Raw genomic sequence first — 24,122 nt, forward strand, 5'->3', positions numbered from 1 at the left:
GCTCATCCTTGCCTTGTTTACCAATTTAATTTCTATTCCTAGTAGAGAACAATATGTTTGATGAACTCGTAATCAATCAAGTGCTGGCCTGAGTTTGCACCAAAACCATTGTATTTACAGCATTGTGCCAGATGTTAGATATTTTTTGCTACGGGTGGTGCCAAATGTGCTTTTACCATTCGTGTGTGATGATGTCAATGCAACGTGGAGTTTTTAATCATTTCATTTTTCATAAAAGCATTTTCAGTGTATTAAAACATTTTCTTAAATTTAATTACAAATCAAAATATTGGATTCAAGTTAAAACATACTAGATGGTAGTCATATTAGTTGTTCCTTTTGAATTACGTCAGTGACATTTCCAGAGTGTGTGCAACAGTTATCCCCCAGTCATGATTGGGGTTTCTCTTCTGCTAAATGTTATAAAACACAGAGGAAAACATGGTTCCTTTTCAGTCATGTCTCTTTCCCACAGACTTAGAACTAAGGTTGTCTTGGACCGTAATGCTTCACTAGTAACTGGAGTCTGTTGCTGTTGTGTGGATGTAAGAAAGACAGACAGAAGTGACAACTGATTTTACTTATGATTGCAGACTGCATCTCAGTCCCTTGCCTAGAGCTGACCTCCTACATGGTATTCAGTAACATACATTATTTTTAAAAAGAGTATATGTAGGCTTGAGAGACAAGGTGAGTGAAGTAATGTCTTTTATTGAACCAACTTCTGTTGGTGAGAGAGACAAGTTCTTCTTCAGCTCTGGGTGCTCGAAAGGTTGTCTCTCTCACAAAGAGAAGTTGATCGAGTAAAAGATATAACCTCACCCATTTAGTGTCTCTAATATTCTGGGACTGACACAGCTACACTGCATATGTGTAGACTTGTAACAAAGGCAAGATAATAATGATCATACAGTACAGGAGACAAGATGGGGTAGAAACATCATGACTCTGAGTGTATAGCAAAATTGAATTGCCAGGATTTTATTGATTTGTACTACAGAATATGTGACTGGTTGAAGCTAGTTTCTGGTGTGGCAATGATTGTTGCTATTTAAGCTTCTTGCTTAGTTTACCAATTTTACAGCTTCCCCAGCCACTGTTAGTTGTGCTGGATTTTATAGTTTTGTGATGTAGACAGTTAGAGAATAGGTTGAAGCAATAAAATTCAGTTTATTTTTCATGTAACTCATTTTCGCATCCAGACCTGCTGAGGTGAAAGGCTAGTTTGTCGATGTGTTGTTCCACTTACCTGCTAATTGTCTTTGATACTAAAATCTAAAATGAGATGTTACACATGCCATTAGTTTCCATATTTATTTTTTTATTAATATGATTTAGTGTTGTTGTGATATAGCTCCCAAAGATCCCCGTTGTGATTGGGGTCCTGTTGTGGCAAGCGTTGTACAGAACATATAGGAAGACATGCTCCCAGCCTCAAACAGCTTACAGTCTTTATTAAAAGCAAACATAACAAGTGAATGTAACAAATAATAGGAGGGAAGGATGAGGGCAACAGAGGCTAAAAATGTGCACAGCTTGATGGCTCCAAATCATTTGAACTTTTTTTTTTGTTTTTAAAGATTATCTCTACATTTTAACAGTTGCTCCTCCTTGATTTTTAGGTACTTCACACGACTGGAGGCTCCGATGTGGTGCTGTGGACCTGTACTTCACACTTTTTGGCCTCAATAGACCTTCTTGTTTGCCATTACCAGAGCTTGGACTGGTCCTTAATCTGAAAGAAAAGAAAGCTGTACTTAATCCTACCATCGTCCCTGAGTCAGTGGCAAACAGTCAGGAACCGGTGAACAATCCTAACAATCATGGACAACTGATAGGATTCCAAAGCACTGTAAGCACTGACCATCTGCACATGCCTCCCCCACCCTGCTTTGAATATTTCCGCTGGCTCCGAATTGTACTGTGTAATGAATTCAAACTTCTTGTCTGAACTTTCAAGACTTAACCCTCTGACCTTTTTGTTTTGTGTTACTCTCAAGTCTTCCAGTATAGTGCCAGCCTTAATACCCTCTGTCTCTTTCTCTCATTCCACCTTTGTGCCTTTTCCCTAATTGTGTGGAATGACCTTCCAGTTAGTTTGCCAAGCCCACCCTCACTCCTCATTTGTATCCATTCTAAAACGTAACTGTTTTCTGTATCATTTACAAGAAGTAAGCTTGATGTACGCAGAACCTGTGATGCTGTGGTGTAAAGATTTTTATCAGCATGAAAACGGGATGTATTGAGTTTTTTTTATATCTCCATCTAGAAACCAAGTGCCTTAGTTCCCATGAGTCCAACTACACCTGAAAACATGGCTCCAAGAGACTCATAGAAGTGCCTAAAAATGTCAGATTTAAAATCTGATAGTGTTTTCCTTTTAAGTGCATGGTCCCACTGGGAAACTAGAAAAGTCCTCTTCCCAACGGTATGAAGATCCCATTTCTAGGCCTTTGAGGATGCAGGATGTTGGATTTTAAAGTAAGGTATTTTAATACAAAAACTGCCACTAGCTCAGAACTAAATCTTGCCTAAAGTGGGCCTTGGGCAGATGTAATTATGGAGGGAAAAATCAACATTTAGTAGAGAAAGAGAAGACTATTTGTGTGACAGGTTAATTAAAAAAAAATCAACTGCTATAAGACTAAGTGCTAGTGAGAGAACTCAGTGGGCAGAGGGTAGCTCGCTCGTCATGTATAAAATTAGATTATAAGCAGTTTGGGATGGGAACCTGTTCTTTTACTCCCTGTGAGGCATATAGCACGCTTAGGAGTAAAAATAACATACATTCAAAGTAATGGGAAATAAATACAGAATTTTTTCTCACTAAAAAGTCCATCTTTTCTCTAGTCCTTATCTTTAGAGTAAGAGTTATGCTCAAAGCTTTTAGAGGATAAAAATATGAGTGCAGAAATTTAATGTTAATGTGTGGATCATCAGAGATTCTTTGAATTGCCTCTGAAAGTTATCAGCATTTGTGCAACACTTAACTTATTCACATATAACTAGTTTCTGTCCTCAGATGTGCATCATGAATGTCCTTATTTATAAACGTTTCTGTAACATTTTTTGCTTGTATCTGAGCACCTCACAGTAACTCATAGGCAGATAGCTATGTGTATTCAAAGGCAGATGTGGCCATTAGCTTGTAATATACTTGGAAGCAGCATACTCTGAAAAATGTGTGAGCAAACGACATCATTTCACTATATCTGTTGTTTGTGAAACTTGCTTAAATATGTGTCTTTGTTATTAGATGTGCTTACAGCACACACAATACCTTGATTTCTGAGTGTTCATGGATTTTTCTGCTTTAAGGATCTAGGTAGCCTCTTCTCAGTTCCCAGAACTTGGCTGTGTTTATTTTCAAAAAAAAATCACCGTAAACTGATGCTGATTTAGTTTTCCTTGTGAAATACAAACAGAATAATACAGTACAGAAGTTGAATAGCACCTCAGGCAAACTTCCTTCCAGAATGTTTCACAGACTTAAATAGTATTAGAAGTAATAACAGAGCATGAAATGAAGAGGCCTGACCAAGGATAAAAATATATTTTTGTGAAGTAAAAAGAATTTCTGACAGATGCTAGAGCATATTTAGGTTGACTAGACTGTCTTTTGAGGTTGCATGTTCTGTGAGCATGAGTTGTTTGAGAATGAGAATTGTTAAATTATTGTTGTTCTAGAATCTGCTGTAGGAGGAGGTAAGTTACCAAGGCTGAAGTTTTAATTCTAGAAAGCATGCATTTTGCCTCGTGATTGGTGTGGGATACCCCTGATTCAGAAGCAGTACCGCACCTTAGTATAGTAGTAGATGCTTCTAATGGTTTGGAGAAAAGGCTATGGTACTTTTGTCTAGGTTTTAGAAAGGGCTAGTGTCTATTTCTGTAAATACGTTTGTCTTTTCCTGTATTTTATTTTGTGTTTTCATTGTACTTTGGAAGGCCTTTCTCCTTTTTAATGCCTATAACTGTGTAGTTTGTAACTCATTCGATGTATACATTTATTTTCATGTTCCTCTTATCTTTATTTGGTTAATCTAAGCAGTAATTTTAAAAGGGTTCTTTCACTCCTCCTTTTTGGAGAAAAGCTAGTATGACATGTAAAAGAAAATCAGGGGCATAACCATGATATTTTACTTTTATTCAACAAAATTAGTGTTCGCTTTTAAATTTAACCTCTGAGAAGATTCATCTAAATCCCTTGTTTAGATCAGAAACTATGATAATTCAACTGAGATTTAGAGTTAGTGAGGCAGATATATAGAAAGACTTTTCAGGAGCTGCAGAGATTCATTGCACACTAACAGTACCATGATTGTGAGACGGGACAGAAGAGAGGCCAGTTCTAGATATGCAGAGGGAGCAAGGATTGAAGTAAAGAGAAAGTATGTTTGTAGGAGAGGTTGGCACAAGTCCATGAAAGGTTTTAAGGAATATTTTTTGCCTCAACTACAGGGAAGGTTCTGTTCAACTCAAGTGTGTTTTCAACCATTATGTCACTTTTAGATTTAAATATGCTTTTGCTGTCTTCTAATTTTAATCTTTAAATGCTGCTTCAGGAGGACGATCATCTTGTTAAGGAAACCACATCCAGCATTTCTGTTCATCAGCAAGGGGTGAAGAGGAAGGCTGATATGCCACTTGGGTCCCCATTGGAGCCAGGGCAGATACCAGAGAAGAATGAAGACAGTAAAGTCAAACTAAAAATCAGAGTAAGAAAATGGCAATTCAACTTTAACAATGTGTAGGGTATTTAGTATAACAGTAAAGTCTTTTGCTGAGTTTTCTAACAGCTGTAGCCTAACAAAAGACATGCTGTGCATATGTGTAAGGTAGTTGTTACGATTACTTTGGCAAAATCGTCTCCCATCAGATTCTTTATTGGCTGGCAGGGAATGAAGCTGCCAATTAATGTTCTAAATGTTCACGCGGTTTCCACTGCAAATTAGAAAAAAGGATAATGAACTAGACTTTTATATTATATATTCCTTCACTTTTGTTCATTATCAGTGATAAATTTGCTTCCTTTCCCCAGAAAAATAAGACCTGTTAGAGTTAATTATTAATATTTCCTTATTTTTACATATTTCTTGCTGGTGTTTTAGTTCTCAAACTCTCAGGAAGAGGAGGAAATTGATATGGACACTGTTCATGATAGTCAAGCTTTTATCTACCATCATTTGAATATGTTGGAGAGACCATCAACACCAGGTATGAATAGATTAATTTGCAGATCACAGATAGTATATGAGTCTCAACCAGTGAAAGTGTTCTTGTTCTGCAGCTTTTTTCCCCCTGAATGCACTTTAGTAAATGTTTGAGTGTTGATGAAAAGCAAGTGTAGAATGGTTTCTGTGAGTTTTATATGTTGTTAGGTATTCAAGAATAGTTTATTTAAATATATATTACTGTGTTCTGGTTGTATATTTTTGATACGTTTCTTAGTAAGGCAATATGCTATGCTTAGAAGAAAAAATCCAAATTAAAACAATAAAATAAGCCAAAGTCAGAAAATAAAGTTAGGGAGAAGAAAAATAGACCCAGTCAGTGATTTGGGAGAGTTGGTTTCTGACTGTATTTGGTTACAAAAAACATTTTTAAATAGAAGAGAACAATAAAGCAGAAGCAAATGTATTCTAGTAACAAATGAATTGTGTGGCCAATCTGAATAAATTATAACTAGATTAATTCTAGTAATAAAGACACTCAAACTGGCCTCAGAGATACTTATGATGGTTTTAAACTTGAAAAGTTTCCAGCTATGATTACCTTTTTGTTTCCTGTTCTTTAGACAATTACCTTATAGAATTCTATTACTCCTCTTCTCTGGATTTTTACCTCTAACTATTATTCTTAGATATTTCTTGAAAACCTTAAGCAGAGTTCCCTACTAAACTTCCCTACTCTGTCATTAGTAGAGAGAAATCCAGTAACTGGTCAACACTAGTTAATCTTTGATTTCTTATTCTTCTAGCATGTCCCTTAAATAATTTCCAATATTTTTTTCCATAACTTTGCTAAACTCTGAAAGGTGATTTGCAACGTTTTACCTTTTAAAGTATAGTGTATAGAAGGGTGGTGAGCATATAAATGTAAGAACAGTGTCATGGCTAATCATAAAATGTGTAGGACTGGAAGGAACCTCAGTAGGTCATCTAGTCCAGTACCCTGCACTCAAGGCAGGATTATGTAATAACTAGACCATTCCTGACAGGTGTTTGTCTAACCTGTTCTTAAAAACCTCCAATGATGGAGATTCCACAGCCTCCCTAGACAATTTGTTCCAGTGCTTAACTACCCTGACAATTAGTAAGCTTTTCCTAATGTCCAACCTAAACCGCCCTCCCACTTTGGTGTCGTCCACAAACTTTATAAGTGTACTCTCTATGCCATTATCTAAATCATTGATGAAGATATTGAACAGAACTGGACCCTGGACTGATCCTTGTGAGACCCCACTCGATTTATTCTTCCATCTTGACTTTGAACTACTGATAACTGCTCTCTGGGAACAGTTTTCAAACCAGTTATGCACCCACCTATAGTAGCTCCATCTAGGCTATGTTTCCCTAGTTTGTTTATTAGAAGGTCATGCGAGACAGTATCAAAAGCCTTACTAAAGTCAAGATATACCATGTCTACTGCTTCCCCCCATTCACAAGGTTTGTTATCTTGTCAAGAAAAGCTATTAGGTTGGTTTGACACTATTTGATCTTGACAAATCCATGTTGACTGTTACTTATCCCCTTATTATCGTCTAGGTGTTTTCAAATTGATTGCTTGATTATTTACTCCATTATTTTTCCGGTTACTGAAGTTAAGCTGACTGGTCCGCAATTCCCAGGGTTGTCCTTATTCCCCCTTTTATAGACTGGCACTATACATCTCCTTTTCCGCTGTTATCGCAAAGCATGGTGCATGCTGGGGCATGTCAGCTACCACAGATACTCATTAGCGTATGAAGCTGATCTGTTGAGGTTTAGTATTTATAACTTTTATGTGATGTTTTGCAACATTTCATTTTTTATTATTTTACATACTATGGGGTATAAAGTCATAAAGAAGAAACTTTGCAAAACTGTGCCAAATTGTTTACAAATGGGACTTATGGGACTCTCCGTCAGCCAGCTCCATACTCTAATGTTGTTCCATATTAAGTATGCTGAGGTTCAGAATGGGTGTATTCTGAATCAGAGTGGAATGGGGGCCAGTTGGCCATTACTTATATAGATCTATAATGGACAGAAAAATTAATCTGAGATTATGTGCTGAATGACCCACTTACCCCTGCTATTTATACATTTAGCACAGAGGAAATACACTTCATTTCTTAGGTTTCAGAGTAGCAGCCGTGTTAGTCTGTATCCGTAAAAAGAAAAGGAGTACTTGTGGCACCTTAGAGACTAACCAGTTTATTAGAGCATAAGCTTTCGTGAGCTACAGTTCACTTCATCGGATGCATCCGATGTAGCTCACGAAAGCTTATGCTCTAATAAATTGGTTAGTCTCTAAGGTGCCACAAGTACTCCTTTTCATTTATTAGGTTACTGAGAAATGAGACATTATCTTTGCCTCTGAAAGTGCATCGAACTCACTTAAAAGCCTTTGAAAATCATTGAATTTTGAGAGACAAGGTGGATGAGGATTACCTAACCTACCTTGTATCTCTAATATCGTGTGACCGACACAACTACAACTTGATCAAACTTGACAGTTTGATCTTAGCATATTTTTTCTTGTTTTTTCTTCCTCGATTTATACTGCTAGGGACAGTTTTATTAAAAATATCCTTTGCTTTTAAAACTTCACCTTTTTCTTCTTTTTGGTACAAACAGAGAAATACAACTTTCAGGTGAGCAATAAGGGCAGATGAGCTCAAATAATAAACAAATGAGGAAAAAACATACCATGTCTAAATAGAATTGTTTCCAAATGCAATTTTCTCAATTTTCCAGAGATATCAATGATTCTTTACAGCCAAGATTTTCAGGGGACTTTCAGAATTATTTGAATTATTGCAGGACTTGCAGAGTAAGCATACTTCAACTGTTGATGGTGTTGAAGTGGCTTTTGATGGAGGTGATAAAATAGGACATCGTATTAGTAGATATCAGGGCTCTCATGTCATCTCCAAAGCAAGGTACCCTGAAAAATAGTGAGGTCTTAGTCCATACACAGCCTGTCCTCTCAGAGCTGTGGGTCAGACTCATATCAGCTCTTACAAAACATTAGGGAATTAGCCAAACACAGTTCTAGCTTTGCAAATAGCAGCTGGAAAGAGAGTTCATGATGGCTTTGAATGCTGCCATATCCATTTGTGAGTGATATTCAGCAAGCTTTATGATTGATTTCCCCACAGGATAAGAAACTGGACTCAAACACAAATTTCTCCATGTTACTGTGTCTTACAGAAAACTCAGTGTCTCAACACATCCTCACCCCTAGTAAATTTGATTTTCATTATATTACTGTTTTACAAGCTTTCTATTGTATCCTTTTACCCATAAAGGTGGCCCTATGAGGTCAGGGTTGAGACCCACAACCAGGATAGTAAAGGGAGATTTGCAGTACAACTGGTTATTCTGTGTAAAAGTAGGATTTCAGTTTTTAATGCTGTAATTACAGCACCTGTCATAGTTCAGCTTCACTTTGAAAATGTTTTCAAACATATGTTAAAAATGCCCTAAATACGATAATGAAATTTTTTTATGCTGTTCAAACCATGAATGCCTCTATGCATCTTACAAAAAAAATTAAACCCAGAAAATTCAAGTATGTGAAGTATCTTTTAAACTTGCTGTTACGTTAATTATAGTTCTTCCCTAAGTACAGCAGCTTTGAGAGAATCTACAGAAGCCTTTTTTTGAGCATCTGAAGTCATTCAAGATCAGATTTCTAATGTGAAAAACAGAATTTTTATTTGCTATTAAATCATCAAGAACAGTGGCAATGTTCCACTGTCAGTCCTAAAAGATCACAAAAATGTCAAGACTTTGTACTCTTTCTAATGTAAACACCAGACTTCATGTCACATTTAAGACTGCAAGGTGACTATTACACTATATTGCACAGACGAATTTGGTGAAATGGGTTTATTCCATCTGAAAAAGTGTCCTTTGTATTAGGTAGTCCTTTCAGTTGGATTAGCTTTTACATCAGACAAGCTTAAAATAGAATCTCTTTACTTTCATATTCCACTGTTCTTAAAGTGTAATCATACTCTAAAATCAGTCACTGTAAAAATTGTATCACAGGATTTCACATTTGTGTCAATGATTCCAGACTAATTTTTTTTTACTTTACTTATAAATTGAAGTAAATAAGTTTATAAGTAAAACATGTTTTTCCCTAAATGTGACCCCTGCACATTCAACCTGGGTTCAGCTTTTCTGGCTCAACACATCCTCACCCTCTAGTAATTAGAACTTTAGTTAACCAGCCTTTTTATAATGTACAGTAGTATGCAGTTCAGTTTCTCTTAGTTGTATTGACTCTGCAAAAATAAAAAGTAAATAAGCAGATGAGACTCTGAGAGCATATAAGGAGCATATCTGTTGAGTAACAATATCTAATTTTTATGAACTGGTAGTTATTCTTCTGACCATCACTGCACTTTAAGTAGGTATAGCAATTGTTAGAAAAGGCATACACTGTTGGAAAAACTTCATAAGTTCTGTTGACTCCCTCACTTTTCCAAAATAATAAAAATGGCCACATTGCTGTTCTTGTAAACCACTATTTTCCCATCCAGTGGCCCTTATAAATTCTACCAGCAGGCTATGTGATAGAAACCTAGTCACAAACCTGGATTTGTGCTAGAAATGGCCCACCTTGATTATCATACACACTGTAAGGAGAGTGATCACTTTACATAAGCTATTACCAGCAGGAGAGTGGGGTGGGGGGAGAAAAAACCTTTTGTAGTGATAAACACCCATTTTTTCATGATTTGTGTATATAAAAACATCTTCTGTATTTTCCACAGTATGCATCCGATGAAGTGAGCTGTAGCTCACAAAAGCTTATGCTCAAATAAATTGGTTCGTCTCTAAGGTGCCACAAGTACTCCTTTTCTTTTTGCGAATACAGACTAACACGGCTGTTACTCTGAAACAGGTTACATTTGGTGATCTTGAACATTCATTTATATTTTTCCCCATTCTTGTTTATCACCAGTATAACAGTTCAAAACATGGTTCATTTAGCTAGAAAGTGAAAAGTTGCCGGAATTATTTGAAACTTGTGACAATGAGTGGAGCAAATATTGCCTCAAAGTCTAGAAGGAAAATACTTTAGCTATATTTTTAAATAATGCATTTATGACAATATACTTGAGTGTGTGGTAAGAACTACAAATTTCTGCACGGTTACAAATTGTCTATTGAAGATCAGTTTGATGTACAAATTCACTATAACATGGCTGCATGTGTACAGACACCATGGTTGTCAGTGGAAATTCAACCTGGGACCTGTATCAAGAGCACAAGTCCCTGCTACTTGAGCAAAATGAATTAACTCAGGATTTGCCTTAACAGTATGTTAGTGCTCACTAGCTGGGGGTGAATTCTAGTGGGTGGGCACCAGGGTGTCACACACTTACTGATTTGTGTGGACCCTGCTGGCATGTACTAACAGTTCCTTAGTGCATGTTGATGTAGCCCATACTATGTTAAAGTGCACTAGGGAATTTCAGTGTGTACTAGCAGTGTCCACACAATACGCTGGTGTGAACAAGAACTTACACCCCAGTTGGTGTGCACTAACACACCATGTAGACACAGAAGCCCTCAGTCAGCTGTGAGTAAATAGCATGCTGTTATAGTCACAAGGATCAGCCACTAGAGGGAGACAGGATCACCTACACTACACCAATGTACTTAATAATTCAGGTAGGAATGTGCGGTAATTCTTGTTTCTCAGAACATGATGCAGCATTGACAGGCTCGGTTTTGCGTAGCCTTTTTAAGCTGGAAACATTTGTTGTAATTGTTGTGGTAGACTAGCTTTAATACATATTATCTAAGTACACAGTATACATGGGATAACTTTATTATCTAAAATACGCTCATTTCCAATCTGGTGGCTTTTAGGCTTTGAGATTCTGTTGGAGCCAGTATAGCACTGTAATAGCATAATGAATATTGAGCTAATAGCCATTCTGTCCTTTATGAAGAATGGCATTTCCAGGTACTTTAGAAGAAAGTGTGTGAAAGTTGCTATAAGAATAACATAAACATTGAAGATAAAAGTCATAAAATGCCTCTCTGCCATGTACATTGGCCAAACTGGACAGTGTCTACGCAAAAGAATAAATGGACACAAATCTGACATAAGGAATCATAACATTCAAAAACCAGTAGGAGAACACTTAAACCTCTCTGGCCACTCAGTAACAGATTTAAGGTGGCAAGTTTGCAACAGAAAAGCTTCAAACACAGACTCCAACGAGAAACTGCTGAGCTTGAATTAATATGCAAGCTAGATACCATTAACTTGGGTTTGAATAGAGACTGGGAGTGGCTGGGTCATTACACATATTGAATCTATTCCCCCATGTTAAGTATCCTCACACCTTCTTGTCAACTGTCTAAATGGGCCATCTTGATTATCACTACAAAAGTTTCAGAGTAGCAGCCGTGTTAGTCTGTATCCGCAAAAAGAACAGGAGTACTTGTGGTGGTGGTGTTGTTTTTTTCCTCCTGCTGATAATAGCTCATCTTAATTAATTAGCCTCTTACTCCATCTTTTCATGTTCTCTGTATATGTGGGTGTATATATATATATACACATCTTACTATATGTTCCATTCTATGCATCTGATGAAGTGGGCTGTAGCCCACGAAAGCTTGTGCTCAAATAAATTGGTTAGTCTCTAAGGTGCCACAAGTACTTCTGTTCTTTTTGCGGATACAGACTAACACGGCTGCTAATCCAAAATATGACTGAGACGTTCATCTGTGGTCTTACAGGGAGTCACAAATACACTGTGCCAGGAAAACGTATACAGATCTCATATTCTGTTGCAACTGCTAATTTCACTGAGAGAATTATTTATTTTTCTAGGGTTATTAGAGGGGACTGGTTGGACTTTTAGACTGACAAGCTAATGTCCACACAGGTCCTCAAGGACTCTGCACCTACTTGGCTTATTGAAAGAAATATGGCTCCGTATCTTTTTATAAACTTTAATAAAGCTATTAAACAAACAAAATATTTAAAAAAATCAAAAAACATGTCACCAAACCTAAACTATTGTTAATAATACTAAACTAAAATTAAAGGAATCCAGCTATTAAATCAAGATAAAATTACCAAATTAGTATCAATATTGGTTTGGAAATAAATCATCAAATTAGTAAAATCACCAAATTAATACAACAAATAATGCTTATAATATTCTAAGAAGGGCTCTAAGGATGTGGCTTTCTGTTTGGTTATAAATCCTAACTAAAGAATTTTACCAGGTCAGTCAAATACTGAAACCAAATGATCTAATGTCTGAACCACAATTTCAGTCAATTACAAAGTTTCCTCCTTATATTTCAATTCTTGTGTGATGAGTAACCCTTTTCATCCCTCCCCTGCACAGAGAAATTACAGTGAAGGCCTTAAAAGAGCCCTTTGATAAGCAGAAGTTTGACAACTCTTGTTTGGCAGTTCACAGCTGCCAGCTTTAAATTCTTAGGCCCCACCAAAGACAGAACACACTTTATTTAATGAGTATTTTTATGAGACTTTGTTTTATGGCTTTGAGAAACTTGGGAAACTCTCTTTCTGGTGCCTTTCTTGTGTGGACTTTATGGGTGATGCTACACAGGTGCACACACGTAACCACACCCTAGGTTTATAGAATAAAAGGGTTGGGACATATCCCAGCTAATACAAACAAAAGACAAGAATGAAATGGAAAAATATGAAAAAAGGGGAATTATGAACTCTTCAGCTTTTGTGGTCTTCTAGGCTCTCATGAAATAGGAGCTGGAACTGTGGTTGCGGAGCCAGATAGTGATGTTACTGACACAGCACTGCTTGTTAGCGGGTTTTCTTTGGGTGCAGGGAGAGACTGTCCAAAGACTGGCATAGCTTTTTTGTTGATGACTTGACTTGGTCTCTGAGGAGTGATCAGTTTCAGGATTCTGAAAGGTTAGTCTTCTCTCAGGTGGCTCATTGACCCAGAAGGCTTCTTGGCCCCACCCTTGATTCTTACGGTTTTGAACATTGCTCACTCTGCCTTGCAGTGCCGCCTTCCAAAGCGTTCAGAAAAATCAGGTGCAAATTGATCCTCTTCAGCAAACATCAAACGGGAAAAGTCTCACTTAAGCCAGCAAGTTTAAAAAGATTTGATTTTTCTGTAGCACAGAGGCTGTAAGTCTGCAGTTCTCCCCAGAATATAAAAATACAGAACAGGAGACTACTTCTGAGGAAGTTGGCATGGTCTTTTCTGGGTGTAGAGGTCTCTTGAGATATATTATGTCACCAGTTTACAAAATTTCAGCACAAAGTAAAATAAAAACTGATTTAAATAACCCTAGCAACCTAACAGCCCCTCAACATTCATCCATCAGCAAAATTAAAAATAAATTGGACAGCTTATGAGTAGATGTTGTAATTATTTTGCAAACAAGACAATTTACTAATCTTTATATTTAGGAGCTAGGACATAAGTCAAACAACTTGTTTCTGTAAGTTTTCATTTTGATGGAAAAAAGATTAAAGCTTATCAAAATAAAACCCATGTAAAATAAATATTCAAGTTTAAAATGAAGTCTGTATTCCCATGAGTGCTACTTCTCTTCCATCATATCTCTGCAGTCTTTGTAACTTTCTGTTTGACTAACTAGGTGTTCTAGGAGTTTCATCTCATTTGGCAGTTTCACCTAATTCTGCACATCTGCCCAACTATTTGGAACAGAGAAAAGCTAATAATTATGTTGGAGTCTGCACATCCAGAACAAAGGAAGATGCCAAGTGGATTCTGAATTTGTATATTCTGTTTCAAGGAATGCTAGTAACCACTTCAGAAGTGAATTCATGAACTCTCCTGCTTGTTACTGTTTTTTGCTATTATGTGGTAAACACAGGTTCAGATTCTTCTTCCATGAGAGAAGAAATTGCATTGTCTCCTGGCAGCAATCCCCCTTTGACCAAAGAAATGAAATTGATGGCATTAGAAAGAATTATTATTTATCCCTCCTCACCTGGATTGGCAGGTTGCTAACACAGGCCTTCTGTAAGCGTTAATCATAGGGAATCCTTGGGGTGAAAAGGTGATCTCTTTGTGCAACGCTGATTTCTGTTTAGGAAGGGTCAATGCCAAATGTAGGTATAGTACTTCTAATCCCTCACAAAGGTCCACTTTACAGATGTCTTTCTTCAATCACCTGGGCAGGCTTCTTCTGACACATTTATGATGCCTGTGTTGACTTCAAAGCACTCTTTGACAGTATCAAATATCATGTCTTTTGGGGGGTTGGTGCTGTTGGAATTTTTGAAAAACATCTGTTGGCAGTGAAGCACACTTTCCTGTGTGAAGGAAATGAATGTTGTCAGATTCAAGGACTGCAGTACAAACTGGCTCAGTTTTGAATGTATTTAAAGAACAGTGTATGAAAGGATTTGAGCTAGTCTAGTCAGCCTTGATTTCCTTTTTCGTATCACAATATACAAAGTGTTGCTGCAATCTGTGCCGTCTGCGCGTGTTTCTATAGTAATATTATTCCCCAGTTGTTTTGCTGATTACATTATGATCATCATTGGGGTTCCCTTAAGTTGTTGGCAGATAAAACCATAAATATATAGGTTTTTGGGTCAACTGAAGAAGGAAGAAATTAGTGATGCCATTGACTTTGAAGTCTAACACTTAGATGATCAGTTCAGTGATCAGTTTAATGAAGGTCATTTTGTCTTAGTGTTTTCTAGACTTTTGAAAGATGAGCCCCTCTCTCTGGAAAATGAAGCCTATCGTTCCCTACCATGTGGTTTTAAAAGCTTACAAGTCTTAATATATACATTTTCTGTTCCTCCTTAATTCTTCCTCTGCGCCTGAGGGGCATGACCCATACTTTGGGAAATGCTTGTGTAGGATCTTTTCATACATGCTCTGAAGAGCAGTGATATAGTTAACAATGTTGATATGTCAGGTATCATTGACATCTGAGTTAGCACTCACTGACATAAATGTCAGTTCACACTTCAGAGCTATTGTTATAGGATAGGCTTTCTGCAAACTCAGATATTTGTTTTTGCATCGATTTTACTGGCTTCATGTTTTGAAGGCTTTCTTTGCAATTGTAAGAGCTTGAGACCTACTATTTTAAAATAAAAACAAACACGGAAGAACAAGACAGAGACTTGAGGATGCTGCACCTTTCAGTTAGTCTTTCATGCTTCTTTCATAGGGGAGCACTTACCTGTCATTCAGGGACATTTGCCATTTGCTTATCAGTATTAACATACTACCTCCAGTACTTGCTCTGTACCCTTCCCCTTCTACAGTCGGAAGATTCAGAAGTATGCTTTGGCATCAGAGATGCTTTGTATGCTGTGCCATCTAGCCCTCTGAAATGCAGGATGTAGTATTAGGGGTGAGCCAGAAACAAATAAAACCTGGATCTGAAAATCTCTCTCCCCTGAAAGTTCGTCAGAGCTGAAGTCTATAGATCGGGCTCATCTGATACCCTCTTTATTTTACTGTGTAACTGTGATAATAGAATTGTTCATCTAAATAACCTTTAACATACATGATATACTTTGCCAGTGTAACATGCAAATAGAATTTTGTATACAACATTGTGTGCATATAAAATATTTGTGCACTGCAGGCAATGTAAACAAAAGCGTAATCTTCTTTACCCATGTTTCATGAACTAATTGGGACTGAGGAATTCATAAAATCAAAAACTTTATAAAATTGAGTATCTCAAAATGACAGTCGCTATGGTGCATAAGTTGCAGTATGATGCACCATTTTCTTTTTGTCCTTCAAACCACAGCATGTGAAGGGATGCCACTGTTACTACATGATTCTGCCTTCCCCTGCTGGTTGGGAAATATGGTTCGTTTAACTGGTTGTTCATAACATTGGTGTTCTACTGTATTCTAATATCTTGAGCAGACGTGTTCATTTTTCATTGTGCTAAGGTTCATAGGTTCACTACAATGGGTATTTCAGCATGCTTGCAGCTTGAGGGCAGAAACCATGCTGTTCTAGATGCCTAAAAAGTAGATAGAATTTAAAGGAATGGGTTCAGAAAGTGGAAGTAGATTCAGAGGGGAGGTCTTCTGAGAGACTTAAGATTATTAGAAATAAAGAATTGTTACAGGTATAGTCATGAAGTTATCTTTTTGCAGTAAACTGGCAAGCGGCCTACAGATTTGGATTACATCTGTCCAGGGTAGAGTAAAAAGTGATGTGGTTAATATGCATTAAGGTCAACAATTAACGTCTTAGTTAGCATGTGCATGTCATGTATATACCATAACAGAGTTAATAGTACGTCAGAAATTAAAGCCACTTTGAATTGTGATGATAAATGGTTTTATTTGATAACAATTAAGGCATATATTATTCTGCTGAGTTCAGGATTAAAGTCTGTAAAATGTTCATAGATTCACAGAATTTAAGCCCAGAGGGACCACTGTGATCATCTGATCTGACCTCCTGCGTAACATAAGCCATTTAATTTCACCCAGTAATTCTGCATCAAGCCATATCTAGGGGTTGAGCTAGAGCATGCTTTTTAGAAAGGCATCCAGTCTTCAGGTAATGGAGAATCAAATAATAACCTTTGGTAAATTGTTCTAATGGTTAATTATCCACCCTTAGCCCTGGTCTACACTGGGGAAGGGGGTCGACTTAAGATACACAACTTCAGCTACGGCGTATCTTAGGTCGACTTAACTGGCCGTGAGGACGGCAGCAAGTCGACCGCTGCCGCTCCCCTGTTGACTCCGCTTCTGCCTCTCGCGAGCTGAAGTTCCGGAGTTGACGGGGAGCGCGTTCGGGGATTGATTTATCGCGTCTAGATGAGACGTGATAAATCAATCCCCAATAGATTGATCACTACCCAGTAATAAGACTTTGGACCTTATTCCTAGCCTAAATTTATGCTTCAGCTTCCAGACATTAGATTTTATGGGGGGTTTTCTGCTAGATTAAAGAACAGTGTATTATCTGTAATCTTCTCTCTTATAGGTGGTGATCAAATCACCTCTTAATCTTTTCTTGGATACACTAAATAGATTGATCTTTTTTAAGTCTTTGCTATGATTGTCAGTCATATTGAGAGAAAATGCAAAGTTGGTTCCTGAAGTGTTTTGACTTCTAAGAAAATTGGATTACCAAGACAGAGGCAGTTACACTGAGTTTTTCCTTTGCAGTGGGTAGAGAGCAAATCATGGTGCCCTTGGAAGACCAATCTGCAATATTTCTGCAGTTCTGTAAAATGCTACAGATAACATAAAAGAAAATTTCAGAATATAGAACAGACTTGCTGTGTTGATGAAACAGGCCTATATCTCCTTGGAGGACTTATTCCTGTATTGCTTACCTACGTAAAATCCTGATGTGTAAAGAATATTGATATCCTATTAGCATAATTGGGATTTCTGTTTATTTAAGATGACAAACTTCGAATGTCTGTATTATTCAGAAGAGAGAGGAAATGCTTGTATGTTAAATAACTTATTTTGAAAAATCAATTTATTTCCACTGTTCAACATCAAAAAATTCATGTTTGTATAGAAAGCCTAATGTTTGACATCAGCAGCCAGTACAGGAAATTTAACTTCGTAATAGTACCACTCATTGGTTTGATTATTGTTGTCCATTATCTATCGTTATATCCAGAATTTTTCGTGAGCAGCCTAGTTGTTCACTGTTTACATTTTATTAAGTTTTTGAACTTTTATGTTGGAAAATTGGTGTCTTGAAATTGGTATGGTTTTTGCAGTTCCTTAGCTGTATAGTCACTAGTCATCTGGGATACATTTATACCATTCGAAGCAGGGAGTCACACATCCCACCTACACTGCTGAGAATTAAGCCCACGGTATGGAAACTGTCCATGTGCTTATAGGCTTGTCTAGGAATACCCGAAGGTAATGGCACCAGTGTACTAATAGAGTCTATATTAGAATACTAAATATGATGGGAGACATGGTAGTGTAGATACTAGCTTCTGTTTCAGTATTGTTTGATGTTAAATTTTGTGAGTTAATAATTCATCGCAATGTAAAAATTGAAATTCCAATTGTATCTTTGTCTTAGGTAAAGAACAGTCTTCACTAGAGCTGAACATGCTTCCAGTGCCAGCAGCTCCACTCTCCGTGTTCAGTAAAGAATCCAGTTCCTCAAAACACAGTGATCACCACCACCACCACCACCATGAGCACAAGAAAAAGAAGAAGAAGCATAAACATAAGCATAAGCATAAACATAAACATGACAGCAAAGAAAAAGAGAAGGAGCCCTTCACTTTCTCCAACAGCCCAGCCAGTGGGCGGTCAATTCGCTCTCCGTCACTTTCGGACTGAAGTGAGCACTTCTAGGACTCAACCCAGAGCATTCACAGAGCATTTAGAAGGATGTATATAACTAAAGCCTCTATCTTTTTCTATGAAAATAGGAAAGCATGAATTGTCTGAGCAATTCAGAAGCTGTGTCACAATCCAAATTTGAAACATTCTATTTGTATATTCAGTAGCTGAACTGAATCTGATTCAAAAAAATGTTTTATGGTTCTGAGTCAGTTTCTTTTTCCCTGTTCTTTCTCCCCACCTCCCACTCACTTTCCCTTTTAAACAAAGAAAACAGCTATATAAGGACCCCATGTCTACTGGCAACCCCCTGAACATCATGCTGTCCATGTGTACTGCCAGACTCAATTATGTTTTACGCCTTTGATGAATGTTATGAGGCAAAGTATGTTTTAAACAGAAGCCAACTGCCAGACCTCTGATGAAGCACTGTTTCCAAGACAGTATTGTATGACCAAGCATAGACCTCCTGAGAAGACAAAGGGTTTCCTATAATCTTCTTCGGTTGAGCTATTTCTTGCTTTAACCATTGCAGTGTAATGTCAGAATTTTAAAACTAGTACACAGAATATTTGCCTTTTTCGGATACTAAACTCTTCAAGTTCCAAGCTTCTTTTAAGCTGCAGATTTTTATTATGGACGTGACCCTTTGAATATAATCGCATTCTGCAATTATGTTTCTGTAATTTTAGCAGAAAAACTTAATGCATGTTTTGCCCTTAATCAGGCTTTTAAAATATAATAAAATTTGCAAATTATTTTGGCAAAGGCAGCTTTTTCATTCAATGTAATGAAATTGGAAAAAATGACTTTTGCTGAAATTAAAAACATTTTGGAAATCTGTATACATTAAAAAATATACTCTTGTTAAAGTGAATTTACTTGGAAGTATTCTACAATGTCAGTTCATGAATCTACAGGAAAAAATATATTACTATATTAACCTAGGTCTGAGACTTTAAAAGGTGAGTGAATTCAGATGTCTTGAACTGTGATTTATGCAGTTTGGTTATGCTAATACACCCAGCCAATATTTTGTTTGAAAACTTCAGTTTTTAAAATGTTTGGCAATACAAGTAAAAACATCACTGCTTCTTTTTTACATTTTCTCCTTATTTGTATGTAGAGGTAGGGTTTTTTTTATGTTTTTATTTTCATGTACCAGTTTACTATTGTTGGGTGGATTTTACATCTTCTTCAGCTTTCTGTTATAAAATGGTTATATTTAGGTTAAATATTTTATTTTCACATGTTTTTGTTAAAGGACTCCTGAGAGAATGAATGATGCTGCATCTAGGAAAAAGTGTTCAAAAGTACCCAAGAAGGAATTTTTTTTAAAACCAGCCTGTTTTCCCCTATCCCTCCTCCCCAATAAACACTTTTATATGAAATACATGCTGTTGGATCTTGTCATATTTTTGGTGTGTACCATTGAACAGAAACAAATTATCTACGATCTATAGGAAAACAATGCATCAAGCAGCAGGGGGTAAGAGGGAAAAAGCAGACATTCCTTAATGCAGGTTTACTTAGATTATTCTGTTACTTTTAGGCCTTACCTACGAGACTTTAAGATTATATTGTTGTTACAGGCTTTAGAGAGCTGGTGTTTTTAAATACCAATACATGAAAAGGGATATGTTTGTTTATATTACCACCCTAAGCAAAGATCAGAGCCCCAGAAATCTTATAATATTGGTTAATGATATAACAGCAGGCAGCAGGAAAAAAAAAACAGGTGAGGTTGGGAAGGAAGGACAAGGTAACATGATTTGTACAGTTTAACATAACACCTAGCCACTGTTGACTGTTATTCTGCTGGCATCATGAATTAAGGAGGAGAGATTTTGAAGTGGCTTGATGGAATTTTTCAGATTGTTTTTCGACAGGTTAAGAGTTGACACACACAGTGGAAAGGTGTTTGTGGGATTGTGATTACATTTAGGGGAAGCAGCACTCTAGTGATATGAGCAAAGAGTTGAGAGTCAATAGACCTGGGTTCTAATCCCAGTTGTGACATATTTATTGGTTTGAGTCCGATTAAATTGTTTAACATCTATGTGTTTGTTTTCCCTTCTTTAAAATTAAATTGTGGTTGATCCCCAAATGTGTTAGACACTGTATGAAGACATAGAAAGTCACAGTCCTTGCTCCCAAAGAGTTTGCAATTTTGTAATTTATAACTATTCAGTGTTCAACTGTTTTGAAGTTTTCTCCTTCAACATTAAAAACGGAATGTGTAGTGATTTAGTGTAATGACTGGTTGTTGGATTATTTATCTCCTGTAAATTCAGATCTTACAGGTTACTTGCAATGCATAGAGTTCATTTTGTACAGTCTGGTTCTGATATTCAAAGTTGTAAATGGTCCTAATCCATAGGGTTCTGCTATCTGGGCCATAAGGGAAAATGCTTGACTTGGTAGGTTTGCATTTGCTCAAGCACTGTGAAAATGTGTGCGCGCACATGTTGCATATATATATATATATGTATGTAAATATATATGTATACCTGTTTGTCTCAGTCTTACGTGTGTAATATATACATGAACATGAGAGACCGTCTGTGTTTGTGCACGCATGCATAAACACAGAGAGAGCAAAGACTACACAATTCATTTCAATGTCTGATGCTCAGTTAGTTGCTACCTTTTCTGTCTGTCCTGTGGTTGTGGGGAAGGGATTCCATAATGCAAGCTCTTCTCTGAATTCTTGCACAAGACTTGATTCTTGTCTCTGTATAGCAAATTCATATCCAAGCCCATAAAATACTCCAAGCTAAACTTCTAAGATTAATATTGAGAACAACAGTAAACCATCTTACATTGTTTAGCTCCTTAGGGCATAAAACTACAGTATTTTAATGACAGGTTTCAGAGTAGCAGCCATGTTAGTCTGTATTCGCAAAAAGAAAAGGAGTACTTTTGGCACCTTAGAAACTAACAAATTTATTTGAGCATAAGCTTTCGTGAGCTACAGCTCACTTAATGACTACTTACATTTATTTCGTATTCATAAAGGTCATAGGTGATTTTTATGTGAATTGCACATGAAGGCACTTAAGTCCTATCAGTATTTCCATAATTTCTTTAACACAGTTTATCCACTCAAAGTCAGAACATGAACATTGTTTACACAATATTAGATATATGACCCTTAAAATACTGAAGGTGAATATTAATGATTTGAATATGATTTTAAATTAAGTTATATTTATATACTGTTGTCTCATTCAGAATTTAAAACCACAATAATGATTTTTCATTCATAATAAGTCATGGACACTTAATATAAATTTTGCATTCTTATCAGGTCCTCTGATCTCAATAAGTGTCAAGATGTTATTTAAATAAATTGTTCTTACATTGTTTATCTTTGGTATAAAACTGTAACATATCAAAAACCTATATTGATATCCACAAGTGAGCCAGAAATCAGTTTTAGAAAACACTTTGCATTAACGTATTACTGTGACCTCAGCTGGCTCCCCGGTCACTCAGGGTGAACTGCAAAGCATAGGGCAGACAATCCCCAAAGCTGGTGGATATTCCAATGCATAGATTTTCCAAACCAGCACAAAACAGCTTCTATATTGCACTGGTTGCCCAGAAGCCAGCAACACAGTTCCCTTAAAGTAACCCAGGCTAGACACCCAAGTCAGATATGATGAGGATTAATTAAAATCTTATTCATCATATAAAAAAGTCCCATCATATAAAAAAGGGTTGGACACATTACCTCATAGGCGAATGAATATTCCAGACCCCTCCCAAATACACGCTTGCAGCCAATTCTTATTAACCAAACTAAAATTTGTTAAAAAAGAAAAGGGAGAGAATTGGTTAAAAGAACAGTATACATACAGACATGAGTCAATCTTGAGATTCAGATTCATAGCAGAGACGGTGAGCTTTGTAGATGCAAAGCGTTCTTTCAGAAAGAGTTCAAAGGTTATAGTCCAATGTTTCTATTCAGGGCTGTCCAGTCAGAACTGGGATCTCAGTCCTTCTGGCTTAGGCTTCAGCTACGTGAAACCTCAAGCAGATCTGAGATGACAGGATCAAGACCCAAGGGTCTTTTATGCAATTCCAGGCCTTCTTTAAAAGGCCAACAATAGGCATTCAGGGCGACTTTGAAGTAGGTCTGTTTCTTGAGCGCTCTGTCGAATGGGGTGCACAGTTGCTTTAAATATTTAAAAACAGAAGCTGCTAAGTGAATCCTTGAGCATTTGCCTAACTTCAAAAGTGCTGAGCACCTCAGATTTAAGGCCAAGATTTTTCAAAATAGAAACCTTTTTGATTTATATAGCACCTAAAGTGTGCCCTAGATGCTTTACAGAGTATAGAAAGGTAGGGGGCCAGCCATGCAGAGTTTACAATCTTAAATTAAAACAAAAGAGGACAGGGGGAAGGGAGAAAAAGGATTACAGTTAAAATAATTGGGATTGCTTGTTTCTGTCAGCTTGTTAGCAAATACTATGTTGAGGGAATGGCCCTTTGAGCAAATGGGAAAATTGATAGGATAAATTTCAGACATTGATGCTCAAATCCTAAAGCTACGGGGACAGACAAAAACTTAGAACAGTACAGAGTGAAGAGCTGAAGCTCCTTTTCCACGAAAGTGTAACAATTTAATTACAAGAAAAATGCATTTGTGAATAAGAACAAGGTCGTGATAGGCTGTGCTGCACGGTAACAAACACTTAATATCTTTTTTTTTTTTTAAGAACTGTCAGGGTTTTTTCCAGTGAATGGAAGAACTCTGATCTAGCAAGGGGTGTTGGAGGTTAAATAGCTCAGAGTGACAGTGTAAGAGCTCTGCCGCCTGTAGAGCAATGCCCTGATTAAGTTTAGGGATCTGTCCTCCAAAAGTTTAAACTGCTTATTAAACAGTTACAGCTGGCTGTTTTCTTTTCCCCCCCAATTACTAATGAAGAGATGTTAGGAAGTGGGCAAGCTGACAAATGTACATGATTTAGGATTATATTGGAAAAATCTAATGAACTTTCCACCTGGTTCACTAATCCACAATTGCTTATGTAATAGGTGCTTTTGCTACACTATTCTCACCTCAAATCTAGCTAAAACATAACCAAGGTTTTGCTGTAATGTGCATGGAGAGATCAGACTTTCCCATAAATGGTATACTTGCTCAGGGCTCACCCAAATCCCTATTCCAGCAGGGGTCACCAGACTCCCAATCAATATCCTAGGGATAAGCACTGGAGGAACTGGAGAGGCACGCTCCTGTTTATGCCCTCGGTTCATAGCACAAGGAGGGCAACTGCGCAAGCATGAACCAGTGGACGCTACTTGCTACAAATATCCAGTCTCCCGCGTGTGAAGTGCATGCGTACCTACATGTGGAATACACATAGGGACCAGCTCTTGAAGAACAACAACATATTTCTCTAGCCTCACTTTCAAAAATGCATGAACTGCTTGAGCTGAGATTTTTCCCCAAACTTCTGCCCAAAGCAGATACCTGGTGTGAAAGTAGAATTAGTTATATTGAAATTATAATTCATTAAAGAAATGCTACTTGAAGGGTTTATTGAAATATAGTTGTCAGGAAGAGAAACATT

At 37.0% G+C, this 24,122-nt stretch overlaps 1 protein-coding gene and 1 long non-coding RNA gene across 3 annotated transcripts in view; one reads left to right on the forward strand and one right to left on the reverse strand.

Moving 5' to 3' along the window:
- Nucleotides 1-19,933, forward strand: part of TAF2 (TATA-box binding protein associated factor 2) — a 106,361-nt gene extending 86,428 nt beyond the window's left edge. For both annotated transcript variants that reach the window (XM_075124957.1, XM_075124958.1), the window contains 4 exons: nucleotides 1,623-1,852; nucleotides 4,563-4,715; nucleotides 5,109-5,214; nucleotides 18,272-19,933. In XM_075124957.1, the coding sequence (XP_074981058.1) occupies nucleotides 1,623-1,852; nucleotides 4,563-4,715; nucleotides 5,109-5,214; nucleotides 18,272-18,537 (755 nt within the window). In that variant the 3' untranslated portion in view covers nucleotides 18,538-19,933. The remainder of the gene's footprint in view (nucleotides 1-1,622; nucleotides 1,853-4,562; nucleotides 4,716-5,108; nucleotides 5,215-18,271) is intronic.
- LOC125632799 (uncharacterized) lies at nucleotides 1,301-22,508 on the reverse strand. Its single transcript, XR_007355414.2, has 3 exons — nucleotides 22,402-22,508; nucleotides 7,911-8,148; nucleotides 1,301-1,735 (listed from the first exon to the last, which is right to left on the reverse strand). It is a non-coding gene; the product is annotated as an uncharacterized LOC125632799 (long non-coding RNA).
- Nucleotides 22,509-24,122: the final 1,614 nt, after the last annotated feature.

The sequence above is a fragment of the Caretta caretta genome, chromosome 2, assembly GCF_965140235.1.
Source record: "Caretta caretta isolate rCarCar2 chromosome 2, rCarCar1.hap1, whole genome shotgun sequence".
Lineage (NCBI taxonomy): Eukaryota > Metazoa > Chordata > Testudines > Cheloniidae > Caretta > Caretta caretta.